The 26,120-nt window shown below is 44.1% G+C and overlaps 1 protein-coding gene and 1 long non-coding RNA gene across 2 annotated transcripts; both read left to right on the forward strand.

Moving 5' to 3' along the window:
- Positions 1-9,257: 9,257 nt before the first annotated feature.
- Positions 9,258-10,909, forward strand: LOC136354853 (uncharacterized). The gene is made up of 2 exons (XR_010738712.1): positions 9,258-9,598; positions 9,766-10,909. It is a non-coding gene; the product is annotated as an uncharacterized lncRNA (long non-coding RNA).
- An 8,176-nt stretch (positions 10,910-19,085) lies between these two features.
- On the forward strand, positions 19,086-22,402 carry LOC136355345 (uncharacterized). Its single transcript, XM_066307838.1, has 5 exons — positions 19,086-19,622; positions 20,023-20,128; positions 21,121-21,221; positions 21,410-21,478; positions 21,965-22,402. The coding sequence occupies exons 1-5, from the start codon at positions 19,086-19,088 to the stop codon at positions 22,400-22,402; spliced, it is 1,251 nt and encodes a 416-aa protein (XP_066163935.1).
- Positions 22,403-26,120: the final 3,718 nt, after the last annotated feature.

The raw sequence follows: 26,120 nt of genomic DNA on the forward strand, positions 1-26,120 counted from the left end.
TTAACATAGAGAACATGGTGATATATCAGAAAGCAAAAGTTTCTCCCCAATTTAAACTACTTAGAACCCTCTTGTCATACTCTGGGGCTAATAACATGTTTGTGGAGTATATAGCTGTCGACGAGTGATACTTGTATACCGGATGATTAGGGTATTGGGATATGTTGGAACGAGGATCTACGTAATACGACATCAAGCAGACAAAAGACAAGGATTATACTGGTTCGGGCCCCTTATCAGGTAATAGCCCTACTCTAATTTATATGAGATTGATGATGGAAAACCAAAGATTACAATGGAAGTAGACAGAATCGGCGACCCCCGGCGACTTGGTTCCGCGTTTTCCGGCTTTGTAAACTATGGTGTGTGTTAGCGATGAGATTCGATGCCTTGCACCCTTCCCTGGGGGTCCCTTTTATACCATGGATCATCTTGATCCCCAAGTAAGACTCGAAGACATTGGATCTTATACGATATAACAAAAACTCTATCCCCTCCGAGTAGGACTTTGAAAATCACTCGACTCGTGTAGATATTTTCCATGATTTTTAACAGATTCCACTAACATACATAGAAATAATCCACGTACGTGAAGGTATACCGTATCTGCATATTCCATAAGTCGTCGGGTAGGAGGTATGCCCTATCAGGAACCTGACAATAGCATCTTCTTAACATAGATATGATTTAGTTATTTGAACTTAACATAGATATATGTAGTATGAGCAAACTGTGAAGTCGGAGTAGAGCTCAGAGTTTCTAGGTGAACATTAATTCATTGTGGCTGCTGCTTACGGTTGTAGAAGTATATATAAGAGCAATGGGAAAACTTGAGAAGACTTTGCTTGCTTGTCATAATAACAAAGACAAACGACTAGCAGACCTCCCAACAAGGCGGTCTTAATTCATTTGCTCCACCATATTATATTACTACGGCCCTAGATTAAAACTCTTCAATATAATACTAGTATTTCGCATGATAATATATAGATGTGGCACGGATCGTTATGTCGCTACAAAAAAGCTTCGAATCTGCACGCATGTGGCTTCGTATCTCCAGTTCTCCACCCCCTGCATGGTAACAGTCTAGTGATATTAAAGGGCAAGAACAGTTGAACCTACTAACATATATATACTCGCTCTGGCACTGAAAAAACCAACTTCTGGGACGTGTTTGAACAAGTACTTTTTATCCCAGATTCATTATTGAAAGTTGATTTTTGGGACAAAGAATGAATAAGTGATCAGAATAACGACATAAGATGAAAAGAAGTGGAGAAGAAATTAAGTTAAGGAACGATGAAAATTAATTATAGAATTAATATTTGCACTAACTATATATTTAAGTTAAGGTTGTATTTTTCCTTGACGGTAAAATGTATTTTTCTGATGGTTTCACGCTCATATATATACACTAGTACAATAGCTATTTTTCTGTGCGGTCGAATCGGTTTTTGCGTGCGGTTGCTTCACCCGTCTAGAATTAAGGGTCTGCGAAAATCGTGATTTTTTTTTGCGGGTGACGCATACGCACGGGAAAATAAAAAATCGAAACAAAAAAAAAGAAAATCAAAACCAAAACCATAACCCTAATCCACCGCCGCCGCTGCCCTAGCCGAGGTCCGTCGCCGTCGCCCGCGCGGTCGCCGGCGACGGATCCAGACGCTGGAAGACCGCTGCCGTCACCGCCGCCGTCGTCGCCCGCTCCCGACGTTGGATCCGTCGCCCACTCCTATCACCGACGCCGGATCCGCCACCCCCATGCCTCCTCACTGCTGCCGATGCCACCCTCCCCTCCGGCCGTTGTCCCCGTGGTCGCCGGCTGAAGACGCCCCTCCCCTCCGCCGGATCTCCAAGGGGAGGGAGGGGAGGGGGAGGAGAGCCAAAGGGAGAGGGAGGAGAGGGGCCACGCGCCGCCGCTGTCTCCGCTGGATCCGCCGCCCCCATGACTCCCCACCGCCGACAACGCCAACCTCCCCTCCGGGCGTCGTCCCCGTGGTTGCCAGCCGAAGACACCCCTCCTCTCTACCGGATCTATCAAATCATTATTTTATATCAAAATTTTCAAAACACGTTGTTTAATATAAATGTTACGCAATAATATTCTCTACCAGTAAATTCCAATTTATGATCTATATTAACTAATTTTTTACATTAATTACTGAACCCACTATTTTATACTATTTTTAATAAAAATATTTTGATATCGGTTTTCGCTTAAACTGATGGACCTATTAACTAGACCTATTAAGGACCTATTAACACGCATGCCATATCTATCTTTTATAAAAGTAAAATGAAACATCTCAAGACCTCATACATGTGCATGTTTGCCTTCTGCACATATGACGAAGCATCGTATCTGAGGCAGCTAAGGTGATTTGTCAAGGTGATCCGATAAACACTATACATACCAATTAAATTTATATAATTTTGCTCTTATTTCAAACAAATATTGTTTCGAGGAAAACAATCAAACATGCGAAAAAGAAAAAAAGGGAAAACTTCAACAAATTGCTGATATTTTGCACTACCCAACCAAGCAATTCTGCCAATGATTTGTGTCCTAACAAAAATTCTTTAAAACTTTGGAAAAGAATATGAAAATTTTGAACTTCTACGAAGGGAAAAACAATCCAACCATTAATCTATGATTAATTTGGTTGTCAATAAATCATGCATGTTCATGAGACGATTCGATCAAAATAACTTTGAGTCCTTGTGTTGACAGAAAACACGAGACCTAGGAAATCTGCTTAACTCCAGTGCAGGTCCAAAACTCGCATTCGGATGTGTGAGCGTGCCAGTTGATTTGATCCTGCAATCAACAAGAAACAAAAACAAAGAAACCGAGGTTAAATTCATAAATGATAGCCGATCGGCTAATTGCCAATGACATATCATTTATCCTTGAGCCGATGTCATATGTGAATCGATCGGCAGTCATAAATATGTAACAAGGAACTAAATCTACTCGATCGGCTGTAGATATTAGCAATATATAACCCTTATATCGATATATACTCAAATCAAGTGATTGGGATAGATCGGTCGTCATGCCAAGACAGTACAAATCACTTAGATTGAAATATATATTAACAACAAGATTATATATGCTCATAGCATAGCCGATCAGACAGATCTAGTATGTATCAGCTAATACTCCGATACTACTCTATATTAAGATATTAAAGCAAGTAGAATACACCAAACAGGAGCCTAATGTACTTAAATGCAACAAGATCTTAATATAAAGGGCAGATTTAACATATCAATTGAGCGTATAAAATAGAAGTAGTTAAATCAGATAAGATCGGCTAAAACTCCGATACTACCCTAATCGGCAACCAGAAGGCAGGCTAGGGATTGAAATTCTAAGCACGACTTAATAGATCAAACTCAACTGATGCAGCATTAAGTATGAAAAGAAGAACAATATCTAGACAATCAAGCCGCTGGATATTTTATAGGGTGGTAGATATCTTATATAATCTAAGCCAACGTCGCTATTTAACCTAATCGGCCGCCTTCTACTAACAGATGTTAGCCGATTATAGGTTAGATAATGATATTGTCAGAGATTATATAGAATATATGGTAACTCGATGAATTACATAAACAAGATTAGAGTATCATAAAGATGGAAGCACTAATCCCGAGAACACAAGTCGTCATAACAAGTTTTACCTCTTGTTGAAGATCGAAACCGATGCAGCTCAACCCGAAAGAAAGAACTCGTCGAAATAAAACTAAAGCAAAAGGGTGGCGATGCGCCGAAATTGTATTGAACGTATGTGTTAATAATTACATAGGGCTCGAGGTCTATTTATACCCGAGAATTATAAGATATGTCCATATTGGACACGACTCTTATCTCTAACAAACTCTAAGATACCATAAGTCTTTGCGGCAGACTTTTGCCCACATTTATCTCTAATAAAATATCCTAATTAATAGATACAATTGCCTTCCCAGGACTCTATCCATGCGTGGCAATCATCTTGAAGCACATCAACTTGAACCCGATGTCGTACACAAGTCGTATTGTCGGAATCGGCTGTATCACTTAACCCAGTCTGACTCGGATTTAGCCGATCCCAGTCGTAGCCGACCCGGACTCCAGCCGATTCTTACTCTGTTTCCGCAACAATCCTTATCTTCGATTCCGCTTCGATCCTATCTTCATCTCCGATGCTGATATTACCAAATTTGGTCATTAACACCTTGCTATCGCAATTTTTACTTGTAGCAATATTGTATGGTATGTGTTCAAATGGTATACATGATATTTACTCACTCAGTCCAAAAGTAAATTCAAATGCCATATGACCTTGATCTATCTTCTAAGTCAATGAATGGTTTTTAGATATACCCGACCTATAGTTTGCCCTTATAAAATATAGTTTCTAAAGAAATTATAATATTACGTTACGATAGTATAGATGTCCGCGCATCGTGTGGGCCACCTTCCTAGTTATTATATACTAAAAATCCATTAAACTTCCTATAAACATTCCTAAGTCGCCACATGTCTTCCTACAAATGCTCTTAATTCGACACGTGGCACTTTTAAATAAGGTGGACCCACCAATTTCTTTTATTTAACAAAGGACCCACTATTTTCCTTCATTGCATTTACTTTAATAATAAAAGAAAAGGCCCATGGGGCCTGTACACATGTACGTGTGCTGCAAACTGCACATACGCATGCCTATAACCGGCCGGTGCATCTCCTCTTTTTTATTTCCATGCCCTATTAGATTGAACATATTTTGTAGTAAAAATTTTTTTGAACAACTATAACATCTTACATCATATATATAGCTAATTTTTTATCCATGTACACTATTAGATCATTTATAACAAATATTTATAATTCACGTCCCAAATTAACTGTATTTAACAAGTAAAAGAAATACATTGCTTTGGACCAGCTATTGGCCACTCAACACACATTTTTACATTTTTAATGGAAAAACACATAGATTTTTAAACCATGTGATTAACAACATTTAGTTTACACTAGACAATATAAAACACATAAAACTAATTAATAACATTAAAATAATAAGAAGTTAATTAGAAAATACATATTCCCCCGTCCCAAAATATAAGAAATTTTTGTTGGATGCATGGACATAGATTTAGATTCGTAGTACTATGATATCCCATTCAACCAAAATCATTTATATTTTGTGCCACTACAAATATGTCATTTTAGAAAAATACCACTACTATTCACGATATTGCGGATGGCGTCAAGGATGGCGGTGGCGGCGGCACCCAAGACCTCCCATCGAAGATGCGATCGAGGACAGAGACGGCGGCGGCGGCTCCCGAGCGCTCCCACGCGGACCCCTGTCCCAAAATATAAGAAATTTTTGTTGGATTCATGGACATGGATTTAGATTCGTAGTACTATGATATCCCATTCAACCAAAATTACTTATATTTTGTGCTACTACAAATATGTCATTTTAGAAAAATGCCACTACTATTCATGATATTGCGGATGGTGTCAAGGATGGCGGCGGCGGCGGCGGCACCCGAGACCTCCCATTGCGGATGCGATCGAGGACAGAGACGGCGACAGTGGCTCCCGAGCGCTCCCACGCGGATGGCGTCAAGGACAGCGGCGGCTGCGGCTGCAGGTTCCGAGCCCTCCCGTCGCGGATGGGGTCAAGGATAGTGACGGCGGCAGGGGCTCCCGAGCCCTCCAGTGTGGATGGCGTTGAGGACGGCTACTCCCGAACCTCTTGCCACAGACGGCAGCGGCGGCGACAGCTCCCAACCCTCCCGCCGCGGATAGGGCCGACAATAGCGGTGACGGACTGACGGCAGTGGCTCCCGAGGCCTTCACGGAGGTGGTCGATGACGGCGGCAGCTACGGTGGTGGTCGACGACATTGGTGGAGAGAGAGGAAGGGGAGAGAGAAGAGAGGGGAGGGAGGTGAAGATGAAACTGACAGCTAGGTCCCACGTGCGGTTGGGGCTAACGGAGATTTTTGACGGAAAACGTGATGGAGTGATATGATTCTAATTTTCTCAAATTCCAGTGGCACGTAGCCAATATCGTGAATAGTAATGATATTTTTCTAAAATGGCATATTTGTAGTGGCATAGATTCAATTAACCCTTAAAAAATATCACTTCATACTGCATGCACGCAACCGGCCCTCCTCACCTTCTCTTCCCTTTCCTTTAATCTTTTTTTATAGTAGTTGAGATAATATTTGTTATTTATCATAATAAATTCTAAACAACTATAAATTCAAAATTACACATACAATTTTTACATACATAAAATGTAATAGTTGAGATAGGCTTAAAGTGGTGCTGACATATTTTAAATTATAATAAATAAATAAATGTTTTGGGTCATATATTGACCCTTTTCATCGTATATGACAAACAAATGGCGACATATATTATTTTATCATATATCACTTTTACAAACATGCATAACTAAATTCACTCTACTATTGAAAACGAAGTTTAGTCCATCATATTATTTACCATTAAATTAATATTTTACTATCTGTTTTGAATATATTTCAACTTATAAAATAAAATTATATTTTAGGTCGCATTTTTATTCTTTTCATGTAATCCAAACATACATGAAAATTATATAACAAATGACAATATAAAGTATATTTATTAGTTGACAAATATTTACGACTAAATAGGATGACAAAAACCAAAAATGCTATTGACAAACGCCCAATTTCAACAAATGTCATCAACAATTTTATTTATAAATGGAAAAAGTACGAATTACTTCCTCCCGAACTATCGCGGTCGTCTGAATTACCCTCCCCCAAACCACAAAACCAGGCATTCTTCACCCTCAACTATACAAACCGGACAAATTACCCCCCTTGACCCAATCCGCGGTGGTTTTGGTCCACGTGGCGTACACATGGCAGTCCAGTCAGCACTCTATTTATAAAAAAATTGTGGGACCCACCTGTCATCTCCTCATCCTCTCATCTTCTCTTTCTCAAACGGGAGGACGCGCGGTGGCGTGCGGGGGAGGACGCGGGCACGCGGCGGCGGCGGGCAGGCGGTGGCAACGGCGCCGGGGAGGACGCGGCGGCGGGCGGGCGGCGGCGGATGCGGCGGCGGGCGGGCCGGGGAGGACGCGGATGCGGCGGCGGGTGACGCAGATGAAGAGCACAGCGGCGGCGGCGGCGGGTGACGCGGAGGCGGCGACGGAGGGGGATGACGAGGACGACGATGAGGATGGCGACGGAGGAGTGGAGGACGACGACGAGGACGATGGCTGCGGCGGCCATGGCGGAGAGGCGGAGCGCGGGGAGGACGCGGCGGCGGCGGGCGGCGCCGAGGAGGTGGCGGAGCGCAGGGGCGGGGGATGAGGAGGCGGCCGCTCGGCGCTGCTTCCCCCCTCCCCCTCTCTCTCTGTGTGTGGCGCCGTCGGGACAACGGGCACAGCGGGGGGCGGCGCACCTCCGTCTCCATCCTCGTCGTCGTCCTCGTCATCCCCCGCCGCCGTCGCCTCCGCGTCACTCACCGCCGCCGTGCGCTGCATCCTTGTCGTCGTCCTCCTCATCCCCGGTGCCGTGTTCTCCCCGGTGCTCCACCACCGCCTGCCCGCCGCCGCGTCCTCCCCGACCCGCCGCGTCCGCCACCGCGTCCACTGCCGCCCGCCCGTCGCCGCGTCCTCCCCGGCGCCGCCGCCACCGTCCGTCCGCCGCCGCCGCGTGCCCGTGTCCTCCCCCGCACGCTGCCGCGCGTCCTCCCCGGCCCGCCGCCGCGTCCGCTGCCGCCCGCCCGCCGCCGCCGCGTGCCCGCGTCCTCTCCCGCACACCGCCGCGTGTCCTCCCGTTTGAGAGAGAGGAAGAGTGAGAGAGAGAAAATAGAGGATGAGAGGATGAGGAGATGATAGGTGGGTCCCACAATTTTTTTTATAAATAGAGTGCTGACTGGACTGCCACGCGTACGCTACGTGGACCAAAACCACCGTGGATTGGGTCGAGGGGGGTAATTTGTCCGGTTTGTATAGTTGAGGGTGAAGAATGTCCGGTTTTGTGGTTCGGGGAGAGGGGCGTGATTTGTACTTTTTCCTAAATGGAAAAATTTTATTTATATAATTGCTCTCTTATTTCAATTTTAAATTCATTTTTCCAAGAACATAGTAAGAATATGACAAAAGGAGGTAGCAAAAGTAAATATAAATTTGTCATAATTGGATAAAATTTTCCTCTTACCATATATCTTAATAGAAAGTTTCTTCCATTAAAATATCCTAAATTCCATAAAGATATCTATAGTACACAAGAAAAGCTATTTCTTAAAGTTTAGAAACTCCAAAAGTAAGATATACTAAATATTAAAAACACATATAGTACAAATGATAGTTACATGTGAATCAACTCCATTTTCCACGACACGATATTTTCTCATAAACTCAAGATTTTACGAATTCAAATAATTAGAATTTATATGTTGATAGGGTAGTTAGAAGAAAATCATGACTAACATTTAAAGCAATCCTAAACAAACTATGGACAAAAGAATATAATAAAAAATCACCAACATGTTAATATTACTCATAAAAATTCAAGCAACAATAATAAACAAGGTGTCAGGCTGTCAGCAACGTACTGCGCATGTGCGCGGGTTACCTTTCTAGTTTATATAATATTTTAATAAGACAAATAATCAAATATAATGCTAAAAGTCAATAACGTTATTTATTAAAAGTGAAAACAGAGGGAGAACATAGATAATACCAGGATTATATCTAGACTTCTGAAAATACACATCCCTCCATTGGACGACTATACTCCACAATGTCCGCGCAAACTTATTAAAGGATTCAGTGTTTTTACCCTCCTTCAGGAGTATTAATAAATGGAGCGTAGTCCTATTTTTAACTGTCGACCATGTTACGTTAGGGAAGACCACGCCTGCCCTTTAGAAAGTCAGTTTTAGTAGCATTTATATCATGTCCATGTACGCCCTGCTCATTGGCTAATTAATTAAGTTCCAGGGCAAAGGAAGACTTTGCCAACTTGCATAACTATAGAACGACTCGCAGATCGATCTACCTCCCAAGAGTCACTATTATTATTACTAATTTTTTTTATAAAGCTGACGGCGTCCATCTCCATATATACCTAAACTAACATATGTTACAGGTTGTATTCGATCTACTACGTACCACACCTTATTTTCTACTATGCTCGTCCGACCAGTATAAAATGGGGGTGATGCCACCCCAGTGTTGATGCAACGAGAAGACAGATCTAAGAAATAAATTACCAACACTCCCGATCAATGTCTCACAAACCCGATCAAAAATGTGCGACGCACCAAGATTGCGACGCCATGGCAGTGCCACCAAAAAATGATGCAGAGGCATTTGATCAGCCTGATCCAAATGATGAGAGGCTGCCGGAAGAGAAGCTCAACACCATGGCCGTACGCATTGCGTTCTTCTACAGGGTGATGAACGGTTGTGGTGCACTGGCTTTCGCATGGGCCACGGTGGTGTTGCTAGGTGGATACGCTACCCTCATCAAACAGAAGGATTTCTGGTTCGTGACCATCATCGTCTTCATGGAAGCAACCTGGTATGTCTACATGTGTATATATATATATATATATATATATATATATGCAGATTAATTATAAGGTCAATTTTAATTTCAAGCAATACTCGCTATTCCGCAAAGTTCATAGAAGGGCTTCCCTGTCGGTTCGTAACAAACAGTCTCTCTGCTGGTTTTCCCACTGGCAGGCTGCATGGCACGGATCAGGATCGTCTGCCTTCACGGGGTAACTGCACGAGCGTGCAGTCAGCACACATCCACCGTCCGAGCCATCCAACGGCTATCGCGTGACGTGTACCCTTAAACAACCAGCCCAGGAAAGCCCACGCTCACAAGTGATAGACTGATAGCGGACACACCTCTGGACTCCGATAACATATGCGTTCGTTGTCGTTATCGCCGGCCGTCGTCGTTCACGGCGGGGACTGACCTGAAGCTCTTCACTGGGATGCGCCGCCACCAGAGCCACCGGGAGCTGTAGCTTCCTCGCTGTCCCCTTGAGCGTCGTGCACGTACTCCACTGGTCCATCTTCTTGCTAGGATTGGATATGCAGCAATTGGAAGCAATTCAACATGCTTGCTGCCTGTGGAACTTGGAAAATATGGATGCACCAAGACCAAGTAGTAGCATAACACGATTACAGTTACAATGAGCAGCAAGCAAAGCTTGCGTTCTGAACTTCTGATTCGATCGACTATGCAGCAAGCAACGTATTACGTAAAGTACGCATTCAATCAGCTGGTTTTCTACGGAAACACAACGAGAACACCTTTGTCATGCTTGCCTCCGGCTGCTGCTGCGCCGCTGCCGCTACAGACTTGTCCTCAACGGAAGATGGGACGGCGGAGATTGAACACGACGTACATCCGAGGAGACAGCAGTGAAGCCCAGCTCTCGTAGCGGCCAATGGTGGCGTATGCCGGTGGAAAAGCTTCAGGTCACTCGGCTGACGGCAGCGCATACCGGCGTTTGAGCTCCGGGCCACTCCCCAACGCATGCGGGTACTTCGTCGCTGCTACTTGCTGGGTTTTCGTGGGCTTCGCGATGGCTGGTTCTGTTAGCTATGGCGTGCTGCCTCGTGAGCCATCGGATGGTTTGGACGGTGGATGAGTGCTGAAGGCACGCGCGTGCAGTCGCCCCGTGAAGGCAGACGATCCTGATCCGCATGGCACTGATACAACAGCGCAAGCAGTCCGGTGGTTGCAGTGACCTGAGTAGCACCTTAAGGTGCTGAGTTCAAATCTTCATAGGAGTGAATTTTAGATTGGGTTGTTGGAGGGGATAATTCCCTAATTTAAAAAGCTGCATATATCTATATCTTAAAAGAATTATGTGTCCTGAGTAGCACCTTAAGGTGCTGAGTTCAAATCTTCATAGGAGTGAATTTTAGATTGGATTGTTAGAGGGGATAATTTCCTAATTTAAAAAGCTGCATATATCTATATCTTAAAAAAATTATGTGGCACTGATGGTCAGGGCTCATAACTGCCGGTTCTAGCACTGTTCAAAAACACATTTGATCTCAACATTTTGCACGAATCTCAACATTGATCTGAGGGTTCACAAAGCACGTTGTTAGAATTTTCATCAACTTATTGCACGAATCTCAACATTGATCTAAGGATTCACGAAGCGCGGTGTTAGAATTTTCATTGACTTTTGCACAAATCCCGCGCTAGGGGAGGGGAGGGGAGCCGGATCCCGCACTGGGGGAGGCCGGCCAGCCACCGTCGGATCCGTGCGGTGGTTGGCTGCCACCCGCGGAATCCCGCGCCTCCACCATCAGAGGGTGTTAGTGATATGCCCGAGAGGCAATCATAGAGATGATTGTATCACATACTTTGTTTACATACATTACTGGAGAACCCCACATCTCTCCCGGTTCACAACCACCTTTACTCCCAGGTAGCGAACCGGGAGAAGGAATCCGGGACTAAAGATTGCAGTCTTTAGTCCCGGTTCAGATACCCGGGAGAAAAGATTCATCTTTAGTCCCGGTTGGTGTTACCAACCGGGACTAAAGATGGCTGAGCCACGTCCCGGTTGATCCCCTTTTTTTTTCATTGTTAATTTGCTACCGACTGAGTTAATCCCTATATTTTCTACCAAATTAGGTGAGATGCCTATCCCCAAATCAAACCCCGAATCAAATAACATCCCAAATCAAACCCCGAATCAAGTAACATCCCAAATCATTCATCTCACAAATCCTAAGTTACATATGCACACAAATCAAATACATCACAAATCCTTAAATAAATTACACACCAAATAAAAACATCACATATCTATGCAATGAATCACAAATTTATACATCCAGTGAATCACAAATCACAAAAAAAAAAGAAAAAAAGAAAACGGGAAGATGCCGGCCGCCGCCTGCGTGCGCAGCCCCGGCGGCCGCCGCGCGCCCGCCGCCACCGGCCGCAGGCCGCCTGCCCGCCGCCGCCGCCGTTGGCGCCTGCCCGCGCTCGCCCGCGCCAGCCGTCGCCTGGCTCGCTGCGCGCCCGCCGCCACCGGCCCCCGCCACGCGCCCGCCGCAGGCCGCCTGCCTGCATCAGCCGCCACCCAGCCCGCCACTCGCCGTTCGCCCCTCGCCCGCGCAGAGAGAGGAAGGGGAGTAGAGAGGAGGAGGAGGAAGGGGAGAAGGGGAGGAGGAGAGGGGAGGGGAGGAGAGGAGGATGAGATTGGATCTGAGGGGAGGAGAGATCGAGGGGAATCTTATATAGGACTTAACCGATCAGAGATGGGAGATAAATATTTACACCGGTTGGTAACACTAACCGGGACTAAAGGTAAATCTTTAGTCCCGGTTGGTATCTAAATGATCTTTACTCCCGGTTGATAGTACCAACCGGGACTAAAGTGGTAATCTTTAGTCCCGGTTGGTATTATCAACCGGGACTAAAGATCCTCGGCCCCCTGTCAGGCTTCTGACAGAGGATGAACCGGGACTAAAGATCATCTTTAGTCCTGGTTGATAACACCAACCGGGAGTAAAGATCAATTTTTTTAACCGGGACTAAAAACAATCTTTAGTCCCGGTTCTTATTAGAACCGGGACTATTGTGGAAATCGCTCGACCCTCCAAAGATCATTTCTCCAGTAGTGATATTTATCCGACATTGTTCCTTGAAATAGATAACTTATTATTGGTTAATGAATATGTGATTCTTTCATGAGACTCTTTATGTTATGTGTTGCTATTTCTAAAGGATCCCTGATCAAATATCATATGCGGAACAAATATGTTTAGATGATCAGCACATGTATTAATTGATGATCATGTCTCATGGATCATGGTATAGAGATACCAAATTAATAATGTGGACACATGTTGGTGAACATGTTGTTGGATAGACCCAACATGAGACACTACAAGAGCCATATGTGTTGTGTCATCGGTGATCTCATTTAGTGTTGGTGTTGAATTCTTAGATCTGAGATTATCATGATTCTCAACATGTGTAGTAGCTTACTTAGGGACTGCTAAACGCTACTCCGTAATTGGGTAGTTATAAAAGTAGTTTTCGGGTATGCTATGAAACATGTAGTGGGATATGAATAATCAAGATGGGATTTGCCCCTCCTATGGAGAGATATGTCTGGGCCCCTCGATGTTGTAGATTATGGAAGTGCATGGCCATGCCAAAGGTGATTGAGGAGTCAATCACAAGTTATATAATCTATTAACAGGTTCGAGTGAATAATTGAGCTATTAGAGGATGGCACATATCTAGCCTTGAGCTTAATCAATATTGTGAGGCAAAGGGGTTTATACAAGTATACACTAGAGGTTCAGCCGATATGATTTTTATGTATGCCCGGTGGGTCAATACGTTCTGCTAGGGGCCGCTATTGACACGTGGATCGAAAAAGGGTTTTCGGGTTACAGCTGAGTATACATGAACCTACAGGGTCGCACAATTAATGGCCTGAAAATAAGGGGATTGGATGGATATCCAATATAAGCTTAATTCGGATAGGATCCGAATAGAAGTCATACGGGCCTTGGAGGCCCGAGTGATGGATCCTACATATTCGTGAGGGGTGTGACCGGCGGAGGTATTGCATCACGTGAGAAACCCTAGCCGTCACTTCCCTCCCCGAGCAAAACCCTAGCCGCGCGCGGGTGCTAGCATATCTGCGCGTGGCGTTCCGTCCCTGTACGTGTGGATACCGGTAGAGGCGCCACTGGTTTGCGGTGCTGATCGGCGTGGGAGTACGGCGAGGAGAACGCACGAGGAGGAGAAGGTCGAGCCGGTGCGATCGACTACTTCCTCTACATCGACACGCGCTACTTCGCGAGAGTTCCTTCGACTTCTCAGCGTCTTCTTCCGCTGCGCAGCGCGTCGAGTGGTAACAATCTATGATCTAATACTTGCATGGTTCCTGATTTACGCGATAGAAAATTTTGATTTATGCTATCGTAGCCTACGCGTATCCTAACTGTGGGGCCCACCGTGCGCGGTAGAGCGTGGAGGACACCGCCGCGCGCCGTAGCTCATCCCTTCTGTCGTCGTCGCCTACACCCACTGTTGCCATCGCCGCCGCCGTTGCCTACACCCGCCGCTGCCGCTGTCGCTGTCAGGAGAGAGGAGAGGAGAGGAGTGAGGCCGCGTAGAAAGGAGAGGAAAAAGAGGAGAGGAGAGAAGAGAAAGAGATAGAGAGGAGAGGAGAGAAAGAGGAGAAAATTTAAAGTGAGTAAGAGGGAAAAGAGGGAGGGGTATTTTTGCGTGTGGACCTTTTAATAGGTCCGCTTGTGAAAATAGGCTCACTTTTGTGCATGGTCCATTTAAGATGTGCGCATGCAAAAATCAATTTTTCCGTGCGGTCCTCTTAAGGAGCCGCACACGAAAATAGAGGACAATTTTCACATACGCAGCCAGTTATAATCCGTTTGCAATTTAAATGGGTCCCTGTACATGAAAATCGTTTTTTAGTAGTGAGTACTTCCTATGGGCTGGTAATACATGTTTTTTTATTACAATATATATAGAGATATCAATAAATATATGATTTTGTTGTAGCACTTTTTGAGACCAATATACATATATATGTTTACTATATTTGAAAAACAAATATTTCAGATGTTATTTATAGTTAAAGTTTTTAAAGTTTTATAATAGTGTTATCCAAAACAATAAGTATTATTATTAAAAAAATAATAAGTACTATGAGAAAGTAACTTGAAAACTCTCTTAACCTGGCTCGGCAGAAATATCCCGAGGAAAACGAGGTACAGCCCACAAAACCATAGCAAAGCAATAGCAGCCCGATAGGCCATTCGGCCTGATTCGGCCACAACCTGACAGCCCACAAGGCCCACAACAGCCGAGCTCAATGTCTCAATAATAACCAGAATAAGTGCAGTTGGACTCTCTCTTAACGGTCGAATCATATTCATATCCCTAAACCACAAGTGGATATCTCCCCGAGCTATTGAAACCGATAGTGTTGACTTAGTCTTCATTTTACGTGGCGTTTATGTGACATTAAAATTAAAAGAATATGTGTGACCCATTTATCCGTCAAAAAGAATATTATAGGGCCACGTATCATCCTCTCTTTTAACACTTCTTCCTCCTTCCTCTCATCTCTCCCTTATCTCTCTTTCCTTTTCCCTTCGGCCGTGGCGAGCCCCTGAATAAGCGCGGTGAAGATGGCGATGAGCTGGCCTGTCCACTCCAAGAGATAGCAGCTCTCGTTCCATTCTATGTCCGTCTCGTCGTAGAGTGGCTCCGGCTTCTCAATAAAACTCCATGTCATGTTGCTCGGGTTGAACATGAACACTCGTCGTCGAACGGGAACAGGAGAGGGTTGTGAAAAGACAGTGGAAACGGCGGGTTGTGGTCGAAGTCTTTCGCTGTCCAGTCCTCGTCTCCCTGACGCCTGTCTTCACCCTCGTTGTCTCGATGCCTTGCCACTCGCTGGCGCACACCACCATTAAATTAATCAGGGGATCCCAGCACGGAGGTGAAAGATATGCTGCCGAAGAAGGGCCCTCTCGTCATTGGCGGGAGATGCATGATGCGCCCTTTCGTTGGGTTTAGCAAGAAAACCTCGTCGTCGCCCTCCTTTCCGAGAACCCACCCATGCCACGAGCAACGATGCGCCCGTGGCTCCGGCTCGTCGGAGCTGGTGCAGTATCCCAGCTCGTACTTCTTCCCGGTCATGGGGTTGAAGGTGGCGAGTAGGCCGTCCGTTCTTGCATGAGCCACTGCCGCTCCGGTCCGCGCCATGGCCGAAGGGAGGAGAAAGAGAGAGATAAGGGAGGAGGAAGAAGGGTTGAAGAGAGAGGATGACATGTGGGCCACATGTTAGTGGGTTTCATAAATGGGTTCCACATATGACCTTTTTATTCTAATGCTACATATGCATTACGTAGGATGAAGATCAAGTTAACACTGTCACGTCAGTAAAACCGTCGAGAGAGATAAATCGCACTGACTTTTATAACTAGAGGGTCGAGATATCTGATATTGTAGATAAAGATACGAATCCGATATTGTGGGCCGCCGCCAGTTGCCCCTCTCCTACCCATGAATCCCGTCCTCCTGCGCCTCCCCGTCTTTTTCTCGTCCAGTGAGGCTGCGCCTGCGCATGCCGGCGTGAGCCACCAGCCGCCCGCCGCGAGGAATCATGGCCATGGAGAACGAGGACGAGGAGGAAGCACCTCGCTCCCCGGCCTCCGTGATCCGAATCAACGATCAAACACATGAGGACGTCCTTGTCCCGGCCTGCTGCCGTCGGCGGCACGGAGGGCACCGTGAACTAGCCATGGCCACGGTCGATGATCCGCAAGGACCGCAAATTGAGAAGAGAGTTCTTTTGTATGCGAATTCGAATGTACTGAAAAGTATTCAATAGATGTTTGATTAATACTCTGTTCGTTTCATCTTATAAGTCATTAGACTTTTTTTCTAGTTATACTTTTTTAAGTTTGACTAAGATAATAAAAAAATATAGTAGTATTTTTAACGCAAAACAAATATATTATTAAAACTAGCTGGGTGGCCCGCGCAAATGCGCGGCTAGCACCCAAACAAAATCATATATTTTTTTAAGTATGATTTTACTTTAAATTTATTAAATAGCTATCTCATTGTCTTAAAACTTTGAAAGACCAAATCTTATCGTCCCCGTGTTTCTAATTATATAGTTTTTAAAAGTCACACCAGTTGCTACCCTTTTTGTCATCTCCTCCTTTATTTGCTTGCACGATCTATTACTATTTCTATTCATTCTCCTTGGAACATTTAAAAATTGGATCTTATAGTTTTTAGAGTTTATTGTCACGTTGGGTTTCGTTTTTATAATTTCTAGTTGTCCCGTTAAATGTTGCCATTATACTCCTCTATGGCATGTTCACTATCTACGGCCTGTCCACTGTCTCTTCTCTTTATTATCATTGACATTTAAAAAGTCGAACATAATTATCGTTTGGGTTCATTTTTACTTTCTAGAAGTCCCGCCAAACCGTCAGCGGCTTTGACATTGTACTTATCTATGGCTCGCCCGCTGCCTCCCTTCTTTATTGTCATTAAGATTTAAAATCGAACATGATTATCATTGTTTTTTTTTACTTTTTAGAAGTTCCGAACCTTTAAAAAATGGACATTGTAGTTTATAGAGTTTATTGTCTTGTTGGGTTTCATTTTTTATAATTTTTAGAAGTCCTGTAAAACGATGCCACTATGCTCCTATACAGCCCGTCCGCCACCTACTCTTTATTACTCTTTATTGTCATTGTGATTCTAGAAATCGAACATAACTATCGTTGGAATTTATTTTTTATTTTCTAGAAGTCTCATCAACCGTTGGCGGCTCTGCAACTATACTCCTATACACCTCGCTCGCTGCTTCTCCTTTTTATAATCATTGAGATTTTAAAAATCGAATATGATAATCAATGGGGTTTTCTTTTTTTACTTTTTAGAAGTCCTGGCAACCACCTTTCTCATTTGCTTCACGGCCTACCGGTTATCCCTCCTCCTTTTAATCGTCATTAGGATCTATTTGGTGTTTTATTAATAATTTTTATATGACGTATCAACCGCCACCACTCTACTCTTTTATAGGCATGTTACTTAATTTATCTCATCATGTGTCTTAGATAGTCTTTTCTTTCGATAGTCTTTATTTTTATCCCAAATTTTAGTTATTTATAAATTGTATTCCTAATTGAAATCTTATTTTTATTTTTTTAGTTTCAGAATTTATTTGTTTTCTCAAATTTTAATTAATATCGTATTGTGTTCTTTTTTTTTTATTTTCGATTTCAGTTGTTTCAAAATGTATTCCTACTTGAACTCTCTTTTAATTTTTCTAATTTTGGATATTATATTATTTTTTTCTTCTGAATTTTAATTAATCTTGTATTGGGTTCTTATATGGATTCTTCTTTCAATATTGCTTATTTTTAATTCTGAATTTCAGCTAATTTTAAATTGTATTCCTACTTGAACTCTTCTTTTTTTTTTCTAATTTTGGATTTTATTTTTATTTTTATTCCTAATTTTAATGAATCTCATATTGGGTTCTTATATGGACTCTTCTTTTAATATTTCTTATTTTTAATTCCGAATTTCAGCTATTTTAAAATTGTATTCCTACTTGGACTATCCTTTTCTTTTCTAATTTTAGATTTTATTTTATTTTTATTTCGAATTTTGATTAATCTCGTATTGGGTTCTTATATAGAAACTTTTTTCAATATTGCTTATTTTTAATTCCGAATTTCAGCTATTTTTAGATTGTATTTCTACTTGGATTCTCCCTTTTTTTTTCTAATTTTGGATTTTATTTTATTTTTATTTCGAATTTTGATTAATCTCGTATTGGTTTCTTATGTGGAACCTTCTTTCAATATTGATTATTTTAATTCCGAATTTCAGCTATTTTTAAGATTGTATTTCTACTTGGACTCTTCTTTTCTTTTTTTTTCTTTTTCTCCGTTTAATGTGGTAATTTTTAGCCCCCACAGTGAACGTGGTGCCTTCTTTCAAAGCTGTTTTAATAATATAATAGAATAGATAATAGATATATTCAATGTTAGATTTATTGAAACTAATTTGATATTTTAGATATTGCCAATTTTTTCTATAAATTTAATTAAACTTAGAGAAAAAAAAGTCAAACGACTTATAATATAAAACGAAGAGAGTATTAATTTTTATAAATATAGGTTAAATTAATAGTTCGTGCAAATCCACGAGTTTTTGACTAGTTTAGCATAATCACATTTAACTTGGCAGGTTTTTCAACACTTCCAAACCCGAGGACCAATTCTTCATTGGCCTTCCTGAAGCAATCATCAAGGCTGACAGAATTGCTGTACTTGGGCGCGGAAGCTGGCGGAGGTATAGAAGCGACGAAGAGAAGCCTGACGACTACACAAAAATATTTTTGGAGTTGTTTTCGGCCTTCATCAATGGTCGCTCCTGCTTGGCGGTCCTATATCAGACCACCCTTGGATATGCACAGCTGGCTGCAGTGATCGGTACCATGGTTATCAGTTCGTTGCGCCTGAAAAGGCAAGATTATGTCGATCCAATCTATCAACAAAACGATGACCATAAGAACATCAGATGGTCCCTGAACATCTTCTATGGATTGGCGCTCTCCCAGTGCATTGTCTATTTCCTGGTTTCGATCTTGGCAAACCCGTTGAAACGGATGCTACGAGTTGGCCTCACATATAAGCTGGGATTTTGGGGTGTGCTATCTCTTGCTCGCTATGTTGAGGAATGTCTTCTGAAATGCGTCAGTGGTGATCTTCGTGGTGCGGTCAGCATGGATTTGGTTAGCTTTTCAAACGAGCTGCTAAGTTCCGACTCAATAGAGAACCAGCTTATAGGATTTCGTATTGTCGACCACCTTCTCAGAAGCAAAATGTACAAACAGAGGGTGCTGAAGAAGATTCGAGTTTCCATTGGCACAATTCAGATGGCAGTCCACATGCTGAGCTTGAAGATAGACATGGATACAGACACAAGAGGGCATGCTGCACGCGTATTGCTGGAGCTCGCGCCTGACCTCCAGGTGGAGAGCTTTCCTGGTATCCTGCCTGCAATCTCCTCACTGCTCAGCACAAACAAGGGGGCCACAAACAGTGAAAGCTCCAGCAACCCAATCACTGCAGTGGCGGACGCAGCTTTAAAATATAGATGGGACGGAGAACGGAGATGTTCACTCGATAAGAGCAATCGAACACAACACATATCGTATTAATAGTTTATTCGTATAAGTGTCTCAATCTGTTGGATGTTTATACCTTGTTATACCTAATTTTGATGGTCCATGACTACTATAAAAGAATAAGGTGGTCTTGAAAGTGTGGGGCAACACGAGTCGTAGCTGAGTCGGTCGACCCACCCCGCCTAATGGGTAGATCCGCCCCTGAATCACTGTGATGAAAGAGTTCAAGCTGCTTGGCGTGCAGATTCTTGAGAAGCTTGTGGATGATCAGGACAACTGCACACAAGTGAAAGATGCCAAGGATCTGATTCCAAATATTATTGAACTCACCAGAGAAGGCAGATTGGACTGTAAACTTGACTTTGAAATAGTTCATAGCTCACTTAAGGCCTTGCTCAAGCCAGGGTGTGAAAAACCGCCGGTAACCGCGCGGTTACCGCGGTTACCGTCCGTACCGCGGGGGTACGGTTACCCGTACCGCGCGGTACGGTTTAATAAAATTCGTCCAAATTCAAAAATTTAAAAAAAAAGAAAAAAATCAAAAAAAATAGTGAAGGTAGTGCTTGATTTATAGTGTTTTATGGTGAAGAAATTTCTCAAAAAAGAGTAATATTTATTCAAATTTGAGAGCAAAACGGAGAATAAATTTGAAAATTGGAAAAAGAAAAAAAAATGGGCCGGCCCGTTACTGTGCAACCCATTACACATCGCGCGGTAACCGCGCCAAACCGCGTGGTTACCGCGTCAAACCGCGCGGTAACCGCGCCAAACCGCGCGGTTTGCCCGAATTTTTGAATTCAAATTTCGATTTGTAAATTTGTCGCGGTTTTGCGCGGTTACCGCGGTTACCGCCGGTAACCGCCGTACCGCCGGGTGGCGGTAACCGGGCCCCCGGCGGTTTTTGAAACCCTGGCTCAAGCTGGTGAAGCTGGGGAGGAGCTTCGGCGCCAAGTGTCTGGAAATTTGCACATCATGGAAGTCATCAAAAAGTTGCTAACTGACCATACTGAAAGCCAACAAGCTGATCTGCTTGTTCAAGTAACAGGAATCCTTGCATTCTTAGCAGCGGATGATACTGCAAGAAAGGAGATCAGAAACTCTCGCCTAATTGTTCGGATGCTCATCTCTTTCCTCGCAGGAGAAATGAATGTTGTTCAAGATCCCATCCCTAGAAAGATGATGGAAACTTTAGCAACTGAAGCGTTAGTTTTGCTTACTACTCATTTTAAAGAAAAGATTGTGCTCAGTATTGTGAGAGAAAGCAATGTTCAGGCCATACTGGCAGAAACAATGGTGGAAGACATGGAAAATATTGTTCATGTACTCTCTGATGAGTCTGCAGATCATAGGATAGGAGTAGGGAAACTCCTGCAGAATCTTAGGGCCTACCAAGGAGCAGAATACACTGAGTTGTTCAAGATAATTGATAAAGCACTGCCAAAGGTATGTTTGGGTCCAAGATTTTATACATTGAGATTGAAATTATGATATAGATGAAGTAATTATAAATTTCTTCGATGTAACCAGATCTTTGTACTCCTACTGAAATGAAAGCCATATTACTTCTGTTTAACAAATTGCATTATTGCATAAACTTTATGGTTCTTATAAAAGCTACAATATTGTCACAGGTACTAGAGACGATCGACCTAGCAGAGTCAAAAATTGAGTCAGATTCTTCTGATGATCATTCTTCACATGTAAGAATACTATAAATTCTCCATTTTTCCATCTTTTTCTTTTTGACGGGAAAAACAGTAGGAGAGGCTCCTACTGCGCTTTATTAAAAGAAAATAAATACATGAAGAGCTATACAAGAAAGAGACTATAAGACAGGGGGATAGCGTTACAACAAAGAGACAAGAATTAAACTATGTTTTGAATCCATGATTGCCAAATTGGTTTGTCAACTTCCTTTACTCTATGCTTATGTAGAGTAAAATCCTCTTTGAAATCTGATTTCCATTTGCCAAAGTTTACTTGAACACCATTAAATATGAGATCATTTCTTCTACTCCAGATGTTCCAACAACAGATTGCAAGGGCTTCCATAAAGAATTTTCCCATCTTTATGTAGGGATCTAGCAAAAACTTTTCTTCAGTTGTTTTAAATTGAAAGTTCACCTTTAAAAGTCTCATCGTGCTGTGGAAACGAGATGTATTTAAACTCGTGGGTGCATGTGCAGGCGCAAGAGCTAATAGATTCTGCAGAGGGCAAAGGCAAACTACTGGAGTCCTTTATTGGGCTCACCGTGCAAATTTGCACCAACGGGGATGAAATGGTTTTCACCGATGCACTCAGGAGTGCCAATATTACAGTTGACGAGTTCGTGCTGAAGCTTAAGATGATATTAACTGTGTACAAGTCTCCAACTGCTGATTTTCCAGGGGTAAGAAGGGTTGTAATTCAGCAAATGAATTGGATGATGGAAAAGAACCCGGCGTATATTGTGGTGTTTAAGAAGCACGAAATGGACATCATACTTAAAGAAACAGCAGAGACGGCAACAAAGATTGAAAATTTTTTGTTGTTCCATTCGGGTGTTGGTGCTTTTGAGCATGAAGAGTCCATTTCTAGTATTGTGAGCAAGTCACTGGGACTGATTACAGGTAGTTTTGCTTAAGGAGCCAATAGTTTGGGGCATCAGCCTAATTAAAGTAAGTTTGTGATGTGTGTGTGTGACGGTGTGTGCGGGTGAGTTATCCATGTGATTCGAACAAATTTAGGGTATTGTATGTTATGTTATTCTGCATTTCGAATAAATGTAAGGATTGTATATGGTGCTAATTTCTGCAGACGTGGGTTCGATTGCTCGACAATTTTCTTTTGTCCTCTGCTTTTTTTTTAATAATAGATTTTCATTAATCCGACCTCTATATCCACGAAGAATATACAAAGCCAAAATGATATAACACTTAGACTCACACATCAACAAGTAGGAGAACACACAACCAAAAAAGAAAAAGAAAACCAAACAACGTTGGTCGACACATCCCTCCTTCCCGCCATATTCTCATGAAATGACCAGATTTGACGAGTAAAAGACATCTAGTCACCGTCACCCCTAGTGCTCTGTCAATGCAAACCTCCATAAATGCCATCTTTATCCGTTTCAGGTGAGTTGACGCCACACGCCGTCAGTTAGCCTACTTTCAATCATCGTCGTTCATCATTTAGTCAGAACTAGCCAACCAAACACGAACAGACGGGATCGACTTCCACTTTGCCGGATTCCTAAGCCTCCTCTATCCAAAGTGCTCAAGCCACCACCGTCCTGGGGCGCCGCTGCCCCTTGGGCCGCCGGTGCCGACCTGAACCGCCGCCATCCTCCGCCACAGCCCCTAGATGTCGACGTCTGATATCGCGACTACGGTATTTGGATGGTATGGGGATCGTTGGTACCAGGGTATATGCGAGATTGAGGTAAAAGAGATGGAGACAGAGATTTTTATAAAGGTTCAGGCCCATTATATTACAGGTAATAGCTCTACATCCTGTTGGCCGAAGCCGGTGTTGCTCTTTATTCATCTGAATCACACAAATACAATATTTGGGATAACCTAGAGAGTTGTCGTCGACTTAGCAGTTAGATAACCAACTCATAGTCAACAACACGGTAGTCTTCCTCCTCGAATCCGTACTCGTTGAGATCAGAGATAACGCTAGATCCCTCTTGCCAGCTCCCGTAGGCACCGGATGGGGTATGGCTAGGCTCATCTCTGATGTCGAGATCTGGCAGCATATTGGCTTGTGGCTTCGTAGATTGTGGTGGGTGTCTCCCCTCTCCTCCTAGGGGGCTTGTATTTATATCCATAGATGATCTCTTGTCCAAGTAGAATTAGGGAGATAAATATGGATACGATCCGAGTAGTTCTTGTCGTTTCCATATAGAACTCTATTTGTCCTTCCTTATCCGGAACTCCTTCTATATACGAGGTTTTTTCCATATAAGACATGGCATGTGGTGGGCTTTGCCGAGCTTAGTCAATTACTATTAGGTGTGTAGTATCCATAACCCTGACACTAGGGTTGCTGGCCTCGGCGGGAGCCGCTGCCATCCCGGGGCTCGCGGCCCCAGGGCCACCGGCGCCAACGTGAACCGCCGCCGTTTCTCCGCCGCAGCCCCTAGGAACGCCGGTGCCGACGGGAGCCACCGCCGTCCCAGGGCATTGCAGCTCCTAGGGCCGCCGGCGTCGACGTGAGCCGCTGCCGTCCTCCGCCATAGCCCCTAGGGCCGTCAGCACCGACGGGAGCTGCCGATGCCCCTAGGGCTGCGGCCGCCGACGGGTGCTGCAGTCGTTCCGGGCCACCACCTCAACTTGGTCGCCGCCGCCCCCACCACCCCCGAAGGTCCTCCGTCGCCGACGCAACGCCACTACCCGCCGTTGGCCGTAGGGGCAGCGGTTGTAATGACTTAAAAGTCAGCTTTGGCACATGCAGCTTAGGCATATGGAGCTTGATCGGTTGTGAACAGATGGACCTCACCTGCTCACCATAGGCTTCTCCCTTCCTCACCTCAATATAGCCGCGTTGGTGAGGAGCTAGGAGCGGACAAGATAGAGATTGAGAGATTAGGGAGGTCTAAACTGAAACAAAAGTTACATTCCCTAGCCCAAAGTGAAAATATTGGTTGCATCCTAGTCCAAACTGAAATTTTGGTAATAATACCTAGCCCAAGATGTAATTCACTCCTATTTTTAGGATTAATTGGATCTATGCCATTATAAATTTTATGTTTTTGAAATATGCCATTACTATTTACCTAATTATAACCATGCCATTACAATTTCACAAATATTGGAGACATGCACTAAATATCATTTCACCGTATTTTATAAAAATTTTGGACCAAAATAGCCATATCTTCTTTCTTCTTTCTCTGTCTTCTATTCCAGCCAACTTACCCTGACAAGCTCATGAAGAGCTGCAGCAGGCTGAGGGCTGCCGCCGTTGCCAGCAGAGCTGGCAGGGAGCACGCCGCCGGGGGTCTCGCCGTTTGGCCGCCGCCGCCGCCGCATTGGATTCCTCCATACATGCGAAGAGGGTGGCACGGGTACGACGGTGCTCGCCGGCGGCGAGAATATCCTCTCTCTCTCTCTCTCTCTCCTCGGCTTCCAACTCGGGTCAAGCGCGTGTATCCCCTCCTCCTCTGTTCTTGACGATGCCTCTGAACTGTGCTGCTCGACTACGTCTTCCTGCTCGTGGGTCTTTTCTTCCTCCATAACAGCACCATCTTTGCTTCCTTGCCGGTTAGAGCAGCAGGTTGAGCTTGGCAGTGGAAAAGGAGATCGATGAACAGGAGAGAAGATATATATGGAGTGAGATGGGAGATGGAAGAAGAAGAAGAAGAAGGGGTAGTTTGGTCCTAAAAAAATTAGAAAATGCAGTGAAAATGTATGTAGTGGCATAGCTCCAATATTTGAGAAATTGTAATGGTATGGTTACAATTAGGTAAATAGTAATGGCATATTTCAAAACCATAAAATTTATAATGGCATGGATCCAATTAACCCTATTTATATAATGTCAAACGCTTACATGATAGTTCATAGCTGGGTTATATTCACAAATCTTGAACATTTGGGATGTACATTAGGGTCCATTGAGTACAAATCTCGCTGCCCGTGGACCTCCGCCACCGCCGTTGCCACCCTAGACCTTTGCTGCCGTCGCCCGTGGGAGGACCGGATTTGGCCTCACCCCCGCGGGCCTTTGCCGCCGTCGCCACATCCGTCCTCGGCGGCGCGCATCCGTCGCCTCCTCTGGCCGCCGTCGCTCAGCCCCTGGTCGCGGGGAGGCCAGATCCACCACCGGGGGAGGCAGATCCACCTCCGGCGTCGCCGGATCCGCCGCACCAACCCCCCGGCCGCCGCCTCCGGCGCCGTGAACCGCCGCTACCGAGCAGCCCCGGTGTCCCAGCGCGCTGGCTTCCTCGTTGGGGAGAGAGAGGGCCCCGCCGCCGCAGTCCTTGCGGCCGGCTGGCTTTGCCGACGAGCCGCTTAGGCGGCGGCAAGGCAAAGGGGAGGAGGAGGGAGGGTAAGCCGGCCGGCCGCAAGGACTGAGGCGGAGGAGAATGAGGCGCCGTCCGTGTCGCCCCTGGGATGGGAGCGATGCGGACGGGAAATAGTTTTTAGGGGAACTTTCAGTATGGTGTTCTCGTAAAATGTTCGTAGTATAGTTAGTTAGTCCCATGTCATGTGGTTGGTCATGTTCCTTTAAAGATTGACTACATGTAAAGAGTACAAGGCCTTGGTTACATATATGAACTTTGGGGAATAAGACTACAATGGATCAAAGATCTTTGGATAATATAAAACCAATTATTTAAATTTTGATATCTC

The sequence above is a fragment of the Oryza sativa genome, chromosome 1 (assembly GCF_034140825.1).
Source record: "Oryza sativa Japonica Group chromosome 1, ASM3414082v1".
Taxonomy (NCBI): Eukaryota; Viridiplantae; Streptophyta; class Magnoliopsida; order Poales; family Poaceae; genus Oryza; species Oryza sativa.